This window comes from Sinohyriopsis cumingii, chromosome 12 (assembly GCF_028554795.1).
Source record: "Sinohyriopsis cumingii isolate HCF-2022 chromosome 12, ASM2855479v2, whole genome shotgun sequence".
Taxonomy (NCBI): Eukaryota; Metazoa; Mollusca; class Bivalvia; order Unionida; family Unionidae; genus Sinohyriopsis; species Sinohyriopsis cumingii.
In genome coordinates this window covers 16,596,891-16,610,444 of record NC_142972.1, presented here as the reverse complement: position 1 = coordinate 16,610,444, position 13,554 = coordinate 16,596,891, and the positions used below count along the sequence as shown (strand labels likewise).

General features: G+C 34.5%; 1 protein-coding gene across 2 annotated transcripts in view; it reads right to left on the bottom strand.

Annotated features, from left to right (window-relative positions):
- The window catches only part of LOC149786032 (E3 ubiquitin-protein ligase rnf213-alpha-like), a 354,737-nt gene that overhangs the window by 197,440 nt on the left and 143,743 nt on the right, over positions 1 to 13,554 (bottom strand). For both annotated transcript variants that reach the window (XM_089976319.1, XM_089976318.1), the window contains exons 37-41: positions 12,866 to 12,986; positions 10,521 to 10,762; positions 9,684 to 9,766; positions 6,241 to 6,374; positions 3,893 to 3,985 (exon numbers count right to left, since the gene is read on the bottom strand). In XM_089976319.1, the coding sequence (XP_089832445.1) occupies positions 3,893 to 3,985; positions 6,241 to 6,374; positions 9,684 to 9,766; positions 10,521 to 10,762; positions 12,866 to 12,986 (673 nt within the window). The remainder of the gene's footprint in view (positions 1 to 3,892; positions 3,986 to 6,240; positions 6,375 to 9,683; positions 9,767 to 10,520; positions 10,763 to 12,865; positions 12,987 to 13,554) is intronic.

The window sequence follows — 13,554 nt, the reverse complement described above, 5'->3', positions numbered from 1 at the left end:
TTCATTTTTTACTCAAATTAAGTAACTGAATGTGGAAGTATTTGTTAAATTGTTGCATTGAATTAAAACAGACCTGCTTTATATTATCAACTTAATTACATCGTTGTATCAAATAAAATTTTGAGTGGAATGAAAGAAAAGTTAAAAGGTATGCAAATACTACCTGCATAAGAGCTAGTGGTCATGATCATGTGTCAGTTAACTCATTTAAACTGATCAATCAAACAATGTTAGAAATATTATTATGCAAGTAATTTAATTAAACTACCTTAAATTAGCCTATTCATTCACAGGTAACCAAGCAAAATAAGTACTTGGTGAATAAAAGTTTTGTTTTACCTACACAGTTCATTGTGGAGAAGCAAATTTCAGAGTCTGCAGTTAATTTAAAATTCCTAAATTGGCGCTCAGATATTTGCTCAAAAAGCAAATAACCTCTTCAGAAGAAGCTATTTTGTTGACAATTAATCCCAATGCAATTATAAAATGAGTAAACATCTATTAAACAGCCTAATTGCCCCATAAAGTTTTCTTGATGCCCAGTAGGGATGGCATCACTTCTTATTTTTTGGAGGTCCCTTGGTAACTTGCACCATTGCTTTTATGTAGTTCAGTCTCTCTTTCTGGACCCCATTGTGCTTGAGTTATTGAGGGAGAGGTGTGTATTGATAGTGAGGCATGTCTGTAGAGAGCATGCTACTTGGCGTGAGCGGAAACAGTAACTAAATATTCACAGGATTTGGCAGCAGTAACTGTATTAATGGGAGATCACTCTATCTAACTGCCATTGGAACAGATAACTTTTAGCTAAAACGTTTTAGCCTGAGATGGCTGGATTTGTGAGTTAGTAGTATTTCCCATAAGGTATTATGATCGGATAACGTATCTAACAAAGAAAAATGCAAGGTGTCTAAATCTGAATACGAATCCAATTCAAATGTCCTCTTTCTGGTCATAGAATTTAAAGATAAAGAGAAGAGACAGTCATCTTGCTTGTAATGAAAACCAGTATCAGAGTTATTGGTGACTCTTTGAGTGTCACAGAGGATACCAAATATTAGTCCAACTTTAAGCTTGTTTATTACAAGCAGCCCACCATCCATATAATTGATGCCAGGAATATTACAACAGCTTCTCTCAACTTCATAGTGGTTAGCTCAAATTAATCTATAACAAAACAGGTCTGCATTTAGTATGTTTTATATATTGTTTTCAAATCAAAAGTAATGGAATCGAATTGTGTGATTAGTCTCATAAAAGTTTTGTATACTAAATTGCTAAAAACCGTTTCATTAGTTGTGTTAGTAAAATATTTAAGATTCTGATCATCTACTCACCAATATGTTCCACTGAAATACAATAACCTGGTGCTAATTCCATAACTACTTTATAAGTTATAACAAAAACCTGCCATACTTCACATTGTTTGTTGTATTCAATGACAAACCTTATGTATAAACTATGTTATATCTGAGCAGATTTTCATGGATGGCAGATTATTATAGGAAACTGCAACATGAAGACAGATTTTAATTGATGGTAGATCTTGATTAGACAGAACAACATGGCAGATTTTCATGGAAAGCATCAGATTATAGGAGGGAACAATGTGTGTGTGTGTGTGTGTTTGTGTACGCATGCATGCATGGATGTGGGTGTGGGTGTTATTTGGATTTTTAATGTACCTTTAACAATTTTTCAGACATATTTCTATGATGTTTGCAGTGTGGCAGTTTATAGTTATGTCTAGCACTGGGCATCATGCTGCAGACATATAGCATGATGTCCCACCCAGTGACATTATTCTGACACTATGCTGACCAGTCCTAACACTAGCCTCTTAATCCTGAGCACCAAGACAGGCAACTGTTAGTATCATTTTTATACATCTTTGGTATGACTCAGCTGGGGTTCGAACCCATGACCTCCTGCATTTGTAGTTGATGCTCTAACCACTTAGGCCACCAGAGTGGTCCAATATGGCTGACTTTTACTGATAGCAGCTAATGATAATGAGGTAAAACATAACAAATTTTCATGTCATGTATATGATGATAGGTCAGTACCACATGGTAGAATTTCTTGGATATTAGGTAATAAGAGGAGGTTCAAACAATGTCAGATTTTCATGGACAATAAATGATGATAGAAGAGTACAACATGATAGACTTTCATGAATGATAGATAATGATACAAGGGAAAATATGGTGAATGGTAGATGATGCTAGGAGGGTAAAATATGGCAGATTTTCATGGATGGTAGATGATGACAGGAATACAACATGACAATTGTTCAAGGACAGCAGATGATGATGCAACAGATTCTGCATCACACATAAAGTTTTATTTTTAGATACACTTATATTGTCTTATGAATTGAAATAAGGCAGGTAATATCTGTTTTCATTCATGATTAATTTGAGGTTTGACCAAGGGATAGCACAATATCATATGTGCTGTGTTCACTACTTGTGTTATTTTTTCATTCAGACACTTAATGAAATAGTTTTGCATGTTTGGGACAGCAAAATCCAAACTGTAAATATGGTATATACAGTGGCTCCTCATTATCATGCATCCCAGTAAAGTCCCTCATATAACTGTTTTAATCATGGATTCCATTTTGCAGATAACTAGACATGGTAGACTTTGCTTGATCATACAACAACAAAAAAAAAGATTTTTGCTTGACTGTACAACCAAATATTGTTTTCGAAATGTAAACAAAGTTCACAATTGTGTAAACCAAAAAGAAAAAAAACAAACTGCTGTAATGGACTAAGATCTATTCTGGTTAAAACACCTTGACAATATGCCCATCCATGTTAGAGAATTAGCATTAAGACTTTTAGTTAAAACCCCATGCTGATTTGAAGTTCCATTTGGAAGTAGCGATAACAAGATTTTTAAGATGGACTCTGGTGATTATATTGGATGTCATTCAGGGGTAACTATATTTGTTTGTAGAATTTCATTGCTGTTCTCCAATGAGTTTTGGATAAGTAGTGAAAACAAACTTGTGCCAAGAGATGACAGACTACTGACAACAGGCCATTCAATAAACTCTCCTTGTTTATGACTAGTCGAGTTAATAAACAAACATTCATAAGGATGCATTTCAAACTTTAAAATGTCTAGATTTTTTAAAGTGTGAATAAAATACTGACTTAACAAGTAACTGTAATCTGATGGAGTGATCCTGTATTCTTTACACCTGTTGATTGCCAGAAAAAGTTTTGATCATTTAAAATTGAAAATGGAATTAAACTGTTGTTTATCAACTCAAGGCATCACAGCATCTAAAGTTTGTTCAACAGGTAGTAACAAATTTCCTTTTTTCAGCCATGGAATCATTATGTCATACTGATAACTAAAATCACTGGATGCTATAACAACTCTGAGATGACCCCCACTTAAAGCCTAACAGGATGTCCTTTTCCAGTGAAGCCAAAATCTGCTTAACAGAAGAAAATTGGCTGTCCTGGTTTGTGTGCTCTGGTACTGAAAACCTGAACTTAAAAAATCACAAATATTATTTAAATTTTTGCTTGTATATTTAAAATAACACAAAATGAACTTGAAATGAAATTGTTTTTCAAAGCCAGGCTATTATTCTAAAAATATCCTCCAATTAAATCGATTCCTTATATCCAAGACTACCACATCACTGTGTAAGTGTAGATTTTAGCATTATCCCTAATGGATAATCACACTATTTCCTTACCATGGCATGAGGACTTGAAAGAATGTTTCTTTTAAATAAAAAGCAATATGATGCTAAAGGACTAGAAGAAAGCCTCATTTCTTGCCTAAAATAGAGATTGTCACCAAGGATGAGTATATGCAATATTATCTATAAACTGGAGATAATATTCTCTATCAGTGTGCATACCTCTTGTTGTCTCATGAAGTCTTGCGAGGCAGTGAGAACACCACTGATCACTTCAATCAATCCTAACAAGTTGGGAAGTCTGTTATCACGAATCTGAAAATATTTAAGTTTTAAAATAAAACTCATTCAGCTGAAATGCATACTTCAGCATTTATTTTTCAACTATTGTAAGAATATTGGATGGTATTTATATTAATGATGGTATCAGTTGATAAGTTGACTTATGTACTGAGCAAACATACCACAGGTATCAAACCTAGCTGTGCTACAAAAAAAGTAAATATAACACTGACCATTTACATGCAGGTTTTATCCTATAAACTGATATCAAACCAGTATTGGTAAAACCGTCCTAAGCATATTCAATTTAAATACATAATTTCTGTTGTTAGCATCTATGATCTCAATTAAATTACATATAACCTGGTATCATGAAATTTCAACTTGTAACAGCAATAACTAAGAAATCTCAGCAGTTCCATCCAAGTTAGGTAAAATACCCAGAATTGTTCAAAGAGTATTATATGTTCTAGTGGACTTTAACAGAAATAACTGCCAATGGCTTGAACTGCTTTCTTGAATTTAATCTGAAGTCAATTCATCTGGATAATCATCATCAATTGATCTATCAGTATTGAAGTGTAGATAATCTTATCATTAAAGTCTGAAGAGTCATGTGAACAATTTGACACATATTAATCACTCAACCATAACGCAGTACTGATGTGGATAATGTCACAAATATCAATCACTCAACTATATTTTCTACCAAGAAATGCCCACATAATGTACACCACTACTTACTGTAGTCTCCAATATCCCTAGTGAAAGCAGCTATTTTGATCTAATAGGACTGCATTTCTCAGAATTACAAATGTGTGTTGACATTTATGAATAGTTTAAAATGTATAGAAATAAATCATTACTTATATTTCATAAGTGGGTTACTATTTAATATTTCAAGTTGAAAAAGTAGAAAAACCAGATCAGCCATATCAATGTTATTTACAATGATTATGAATAATCATCAATCACAGTGTAAAACCACTTGAAAACCTTGTAAATAAAATCAGCGTATAAACTTCTGTCATTCTTCGTCAATTCCACCTTCCTACTGCTGTAGAACGTATCCATAAGTGAGGACATTTATCTCAATATTTCTGATATCCAATTTTTCAGCAAGGATTAATGGACTCTCCCTCCTTTTGTTTAGTTAAACTGAGAATATCTTACAACACTTTTGCACTTTCTGCAACAACTTATTCCTTCATTGGCAAATATATTACTGCCAAACTAAGTTGTAACTACCACATTAAACGCCCCATGATTACAAAAGTGAGCTTGTTTTGTGATTGACTGATTCTAGTGTAGTCTACCCTTTCAAATATATTTCATAATATATGAAAGAGAAGCCACAATAGCTAACAATCCAGTTTAACTTTATGGCTACCAGGCATCATGCTGACTTGACCCAAACAATACTGTACTTCTAAGAAGGAAGTATGATAATATATCAATGCTACTAACTGACAGTAATTATCAAAGTGATAAAATCTGACATCTAAGGAACACAACAGTAAGGATAACTGTGAGTAGATTACTTACTTGTTCATACAGATTAATGTTAGGTACAGCATCAGCATGTTGCAACAAATGTCAATTTGCTGAATTTACAAATCAACCAATAACCCCAATATCTCTCCACTCATAAAGGGTAAAATTTACTAATATGCTGGCAGCTGTTATTGGCCATCCTCAAGGGATACTTTTAATCATAAACTTGTCAGCAATAAGGGATTCTCGCAGTAAAAAGCTGATGGTCGCTGGTCTGAGGAGCCGTTCAAAATGGGGACCACTGTAATTACTAGCTGATATGGTACCTTGCTAAATACACTAAAAAGCTATAAAACACTTTCTCAAATCAAAACACTCCTTCTAAGAAACTGATATTTTTAGTAATGTTTCATAATACCAAGTTCTCCACTTGTCATAGTTGCAGATTTATGGATTTGTTATCTGCAAATCATGAAATTGTCAGAGTGTTTGGCAGTTTAAAATCAATGTTTTTTTGTGTGTGATATGAAATGACTTGGCATTATTGCACTACTACTACTTATAACAAAAAAAAACAACTAGAGGAATGGTGAGTATTTTATCACTTAGATACACCCCTGCTGTCTCTCTCACATCCCACACAATGCAGATGGGTTTATACACAATACGGTTTCATATATAGGGTTCCCTGCAGGTCATTACATAAGCTAACTTTGCCTTACCACTATGAAACATAAAAGCATTGCAAAAAATCCATTAAAGCCAATTAAGTCAGCTCCGACAAATGTACTTACATATCTCCTGACCATTTGTCTGATGTAGAGGTCTTCAATCTCTGTGTTTAGCTGTCCAAAGTCCCATACAAGGGGCAACAAACTCTGTGGTAGTGGCTGTACCCTGTATACCAATCTTCTCATAGGAACTCGACCTGTGAATATGAAACAGAAACTTTTGTAACTGTAACATCTTACATTTTATATCAAAGATATCATTTACAACTATAGAGTAAAACCTCATTTATACATAATTCCTCCTATTGTAACATTATATCATACATATCAAAGATATCCATTAAAACTATAGAGCAGACCCTCATTTGTGTGTTGCGGTGGAGTGGGGTGGGGAACAAAGTGTTAACTGGATAAGCAGGTGTCTGGATTAGTGTTTTTCATTTTGGTTTTATTGGTTTTAATGGCACTTATAACACAGTTTTGACTTTATCAAGCTGACAAAAAGGGAGCAAAGTACCTTTCACAAGGACACAAAATGGCAGGCAGCATGGGCTGACCTGGGCATATATAAAACTTGCAAGCCTTGGATTAGGATTCTGAGGCTCTATCAATCAAACTACCTTATTTCCCTTTTGGATTAGTTAGGTTTTGTAGACCAAATCAGCATATTAAGGGAAACATGTGCTTCACATGAACCAATAAAACAGATCAATGAGATTTACATAAGTCAGATATCTTCTGTACTTGAAATTAAAATGAATTTAAAAACTTACTGAGTATAATGGATTACCAACCCTACAACACATTACAATGTAGCAGAAAAACATAATTCGGGCCAAAGCAACATCAAGATGCAGATATAAAATTCAAAATCGTGACAGGACATACAGTTGTGGTATTCCATGTCAATTTATAAATTGTCAGACAGAGACCTTTGATGTGGAAATATGTACATATTGCTGAAAGACCCATTCAGCTGACCCTAAAGCAAGAACGGTAGTGGTAAGTGTCTAAAATGTACACTGATGTTCTGCAGACTAATCTGTCAATTGGATGATTATATGAAGAGACAAGATCAGACCTTAAACTGTCCATCAGTATTAGTACAGGTTTTGTGTTGATTTGTGTGTGTGTGTGTGTGTGTGTGTGTGTGACTACTAGGATTTCACAGGATCTCAATGCAATACTGACTCTATTATGCTGATTAAAAGTTGAGTTCTAAAAATGTGAATCTAAAGAATTGCAAAGTGAGTTATAACCCATTCCAAATAAACCCAAGAAAAGAATCGCAAAGTACACACAAGAAAACAGAAGATAAACGTGATAAAATTAGGTAAAAGGTATATAAATTTTTGAGGTACTGAGAGGTGCACTATCATTACATTTAAATCCCTATTACCAAAATGGTATCACAAATTGACAACATTTTTAATTTTGGCATTTATCTAGATGATTTCAGAATTTCACAAACACTGACTGCAAAGACATTCTATTTGAAATTCATGTTGATATATTCTAAAGTATGGAAGAAAACTTAAAGTGTCAGGTAAGTTCAGCTGGCTATAGATTTATGCTGACAGAATAGATAATGAAACCAATAAGAAAACCCAAACAACATACAGCTTAACACATCTGAAGGACTTCTATTGTGGTAACAATTGTCAACATCTACAGAGTCTAATTTTGAGCCATCTGATACAAAACTATCAGATCCTATTCTGGTGTTCATTTAACCCTTTACCTCATAGAGCATAGTGACAAAGTGCAGCACGCTATAAATAGAACACCTGTTACCTAGCAGACCGCATCCGCATAGGCATGCCTGTGAATTGTTAAGCAATGTAGTGGTGTTACGTTTAACAGCAGTTTTAACCATTTTACATTTAAGGTAGACATCTATTATATATGGAAAAATTGAAGAGTAAAGTCCAATTGTTATAGCTGTGTAATTATTTTTCACAGAAGAATATTTAATGTGCTTTAAAATCGAGAGAGAACTCATTCACCGTCATGTCAGTGAGGCCGTGTGACCGACCGTAGCTGCCATTTCCCATACTCGAAATTTACACGTTTTTCGTCTGCGTCTACATCACTAAGTCATCTGAATTTGATAATCAATAAAAACTAATTGCTGCTTACATAAATATCATAGCCTTTACCAAAGTTATTGAATCTTTCGTGGTTGAGATTCTACTCGTGAAAACTTCGTAAGTACTGAATGAAATCCTGCCTGTGAACTGTTAAGCAATTTAGTGTATGTTACGTTTAACAACAATTTTAACCATTTTACATTTTTGGTACACATATATTATATGTGGAAAAATTTAAGAGTAATGTCCGATTGTTATAGCTGTGTAATTATTTTCAACAGAAGATTTTTTTATGTGCTTCGAAATCTTGAGAGAACTCGTTCACCGTCATGTCAGTGAGGCCGTGTGACTAACCGTAGCTGCCATTTCCGATACTCGAAATTTACAAGGTTTTCGTGTGCGTCTATATCACTAAGTCATCTGAATTTGATAATTTATAAAAACTAATTGCTGCCTACATTAATATCAGAGCCTTTACCTAATTTATTGAATCTTTCGTGGTTGTTATTCTAATCGTGAAAACTTCGTACGTACTGAATGAAATCCACAGCTGCCATTTTGGAGAGTGGAGATTACGACCCAGTTACTTTAAATAGCAGATATCAACCAGTGCATGAATAGCGACCACGTGATCTGACGTAATTGTCATTCGCAGAAATGAATGTAGTATGTAATGGGGGGTTTTCCCCGAAGGTGGCGCTATGAAAACTATCTCAAAATGGCTGATGTTTACAGCAGGTGTCAAAAGGCGCTTCTATGCGAATCTTGCAGAGGCGTCAAAAGGCGCTTCCATGCGAATGGAGTAGAGGCATCCAAAGACGCTTGTATGAGGTAAAGGGTTAAATAATGCTTTGGTCACCTGACTACAATGCAGCCTTCATCAAGAAAATTTACTATCACCTACTTTAAAAAAACGTCTCTTGAAATATATATGCAGTGAACAATTTCTGACAGGTCATAAATTAGATGATTTACCAGATGAAAATCCTAATATACAAGATATTTTTGCCATGGTTTGTTCTTTTGTTATTGTCACCTGAATGGTTCCTCTTCCTTTTGTTAAAATGGTCTCAGCAGAAAGGATCAGGAACCAACTGATTATGCTAGGAACCAGTCAACTGACAAATAACAATGGCAACATCATGTAAGTTGGATTTTGTCTGTTAAAACAATGAATTGGAAATAAATCACACTTTTTCCCTTGGAAAATATAATCAGCATTACTAACATTTATGGCAGGAACTAACTTTTTCAATCAGTTGGTAATATAAAAGAAAACAATTACAAATGACTGAAAATCATGAGGTGACAAAACATTTAATTAATGTACAACAAGCAGATTTAAAATGTCTCAATTTTAATATTAAATATTTCTTCACGTGATGGAAAACATTCATAAAAAATGTCCTTAATTACCCAGTCTGTCTCTAGTTTTGTCTGCGTCCACATGATATCCCAATCCAGCTTGTTCTAGCCGCTCTATTAAGGTCTCAGAGTGCCTGGGTTAAGGTAGAAATGTACAATGCAAAACAACAGAAACTCTAAAGGTAGATTATAAAGATCTCCACAAAGGTAAGTCAATAATATTATTTAACTTGACTGATCTATGTTTAATGCTCATGAATTGAGAGTAATAAAAACTTGTTCATCAATAAAAACGTGCAGTATTTATACATACTGCACAATGTTTATCTGTTGACAGCTAGACTGATGTTTACTTAAACCTTCTGCTGCAGACTGCAATGGCATTCATATATTGAATGAAACATTTATTCACTGTTGCATTTTATGACAATGTGAAAAACAACATGTTTCGAAGGGTCATTCTGGGTGAACCTTAAAAATGATGACCGTATAGACATACTGTACATTGCATAACTTTCTACAATATTAACATGAAAGAAGCAAGAATGATAGTATAGACCAAAAGCATGAAACATAATGTATTTAAAATGGCTTTCTTTTTTTAACTTGTAAATATTTGTTTTACTAGTTTCATATGCCTTAAACTATTTTAACTATCTGATTTAATACTATATAATTCAAAAGTTCTGTGGCACCTAGTGTCTCACTTGTGTGTTATGTATCTCTCCTCCAATTTGTGTTGGGTTTGCAAAAGCCATAACATTCCAATGTTAATGGTGCTTTTGGCATTGTCACCAAAAAAGGGATACCTATATCTGACCATGCTTATGCAGATGAGATGATAATCAATTAGATTTTTTAAGATACTTAATGCAAACCATTACTGACTTTCTGTATGGGTTGCAAGCAGCCACAAATTTGAGGTTCTGACATCTGTCTAAATGGTTTCCTTCCATGGACTTGTCACACATGATCTCCTTGATCATTCCTATAGCCTCTGTAGTGTTTGCTTCATCAAAGAAAAGCACTGTGTATATGTGAGGTCCATGAGTGTCAATATTTTGTTGAGCGATTTTCCTTGCTTCCTCTACTTTCCTCTTTATATCTGAATTTGTTGTGCCACCATGCACCTGTTGAAAGAAAGAAAGTGACTTGCTGATAGTAGTTGGAAAGTGTTTAGCACATTGGCACATGAAAGATAATTTGGAGCTTCAGCCATGAGAACTAACATGTTCAGTCCGGCATTCTAAATCAGTTCTTTACATATTGGTATACACTATAAAATCAGAGTGCAACTTTTGCTGGAATAGCTGAGCTTAAATGAATGTTGATAAATAATGCTGATGACTACTGCAAAATTCAAGTACATCACTAACTAAACTAGAGTACCACCATCTCACCAATTAAACAAATGTATCACAAATAGCATGTTATGCCGACCTTGCAACCATTACCTTTCAATCAGGACTTGACTATTGTACGATAAAATATGGACCTGGATAAAGTTTCAGCAAAATATCTGTGGGGGTTAAAAAGTGATAACCTGGATAAAGAAACTACTGATTTACATTATCCCTTGTGTCCTTGACTTTGTGACAAGGATATGACTGAATATGCAATATGTTCTTGAGTAAAGATATACATATGTCACAAGTTTTATTACAATATCATCACTGGTTCAAAATTTATACCTGTACAGAGATTGCTGCTTTATAATTTCTTTTGGTGTAACCTTGATCTTGAGGTAGGAGATGTAACCATGGTTGTTGTTGTTGTTGTGGGGTTTAATGCCATTTTGCAGTACATGATAGGCTATACATGGCGGCCAGTATTAATGGTGGAGGAAGAACGAGAGAAAACCCCGGAAAGAACCACCGACCCAAGAGAAGCTACTGGCAAGCTTTCTCACTGTAACCATGGTACTATGACAATATCTAGTCATGATATAAAACTGATTATAATTTAATAAATATATCTTCACTTGTTTAAAAATTATGCTACAGACAATGATACAAGTCAGAGTAAAATTTTCACTTGCCCATAACTTCACATGAAAGAAACAGGCATGACCATGATACATGATACACCATATCTAAGTCATATAGGCAAAGTTTCAGTGAACTATCTTCACTATCTCTCTAGACAAAGATACAAGTCAAAGACTTTGAAGTAATGTGCAAGGCTATGGTACATGAAGCACTGTCAAGTCTTTATAAATATTTGGGCAAAATGTCATACATGTAAATATAAAAACTAAATTTAAAAAGTACATTCCTGATTGTGGAAGCAAGCCAGTTACATTCTCCCTCATCATGACCTTGGCCTTCGTGTACGGGCATAGCTATACTATGTGTAACACCATTTAGTCAAGCTAAATACTTGAGCATTGCTTCATGCAAAATGTCTGTTACAAAGTTATGGGCTTTACAAGCAAACAATAATGGGCAGAAGACAAGACAATGTCACAACATAACTGTCTTAAGATGGGTGTCAACAACAGAAGTAAATATTCTAGTCAGTATAATATTTGTGATGCACGTAGATTCTTCAACAGTGCTTTGTATCCCAAAGCACAACTGACATACTCCTAAATAGTCCTAGCACTCAAAATGTTACAATCTACATAATGTCAAATAAGAATGTTGTAACTGATATTGATGTTTTTAGTAAAACATGAAACTGTCACTTTGCATCCTACATATTGACTTAAATTATTAATTGTAAGTCTGCTTTAAGAGTTATTGTTGTTGTGGGGTTTAACGCCATTTTGCAGCACACGATAGGCTATATATGGCGACCAGTATTAATGGTGGAGGATGAACAAGAGAAAACCCCGGAAAGAACCACCGACCCACGAGAAGCTACTAGCAAGCTTTCTCACATACCCACATTGGCTGAATTTTAGACTTGAACCGCCACAGACAGAGGTGAGATGGCAGTGATTTGTAACGAAGAGCGCTTTAGACCATTGAGGGCCCCGGTGCTTTAAGAGAAGAATATATATATATTTCCACTTACCTTCATAAGTATTATATCCTTCACATCAATTTGAGACAGAGTATTAGTAGACACAGAAGCTTGACCACATAATGTCCATCATATCACACTTAAAACATATTACTTACCTTCATTAGGATCATGTTCTTTCAACCTGTTCCAGGTGAGGTATGTATTACACAAAGAAACTCAACCAGATCATATCCATCACAACATAATTAGAACGCTTTACATACCTTCATCAGTATCATATTCTTCACATCAGCTCCAGGTGGGGTCTGGAGTGCACACAGAAACTTGACCAGTCTGGTTTTGCCACACCCTGTCTCCCCCATGATAATCACTGGAATGTCACACCTAGTTTCCCACAAAAGAAGAAGAAAAGAAAGATGAATAAGTAACTAACCAAAGATATGAATGGTTGGGATATATATGTACATGTTTGTACCATTATATCCCTACTTAATCATGTAATTTATAATATTTTATGTAATCATCACATCATCAAATGCATTTTTCGCTGTCAACCACTGAATAATGTTCACATCATGAAAACCAGATTTTAAGGTAATAATACTTTTTTTTAACTCACTGATCCCAGGAGATTTTTTTATATTTTTGCCTCAAATGGGGGTATGAAATGCATTTTTGGGGTTACTATTGACAGCATTCAAGTACGTCTATATCTGAGAAATTTTCATTTAACAAGATGCTTTGGTGCATAAAAGACGTTTTTGAATGCCTAGTCTGCCTATTTGGTTGGCACAAATGCAGAAAGGTGAGCATTGGCATTCTTTTTTCTGTTACATATTGCACCCAAGATTTTTATATCCTCACCCCATTTTTATATCAATGCCTGATTTTTTTTTATCCTGGCCCCATTTTACTCCAGATCTATCCTCCTTTTAGCAATGGTTCATTTTTT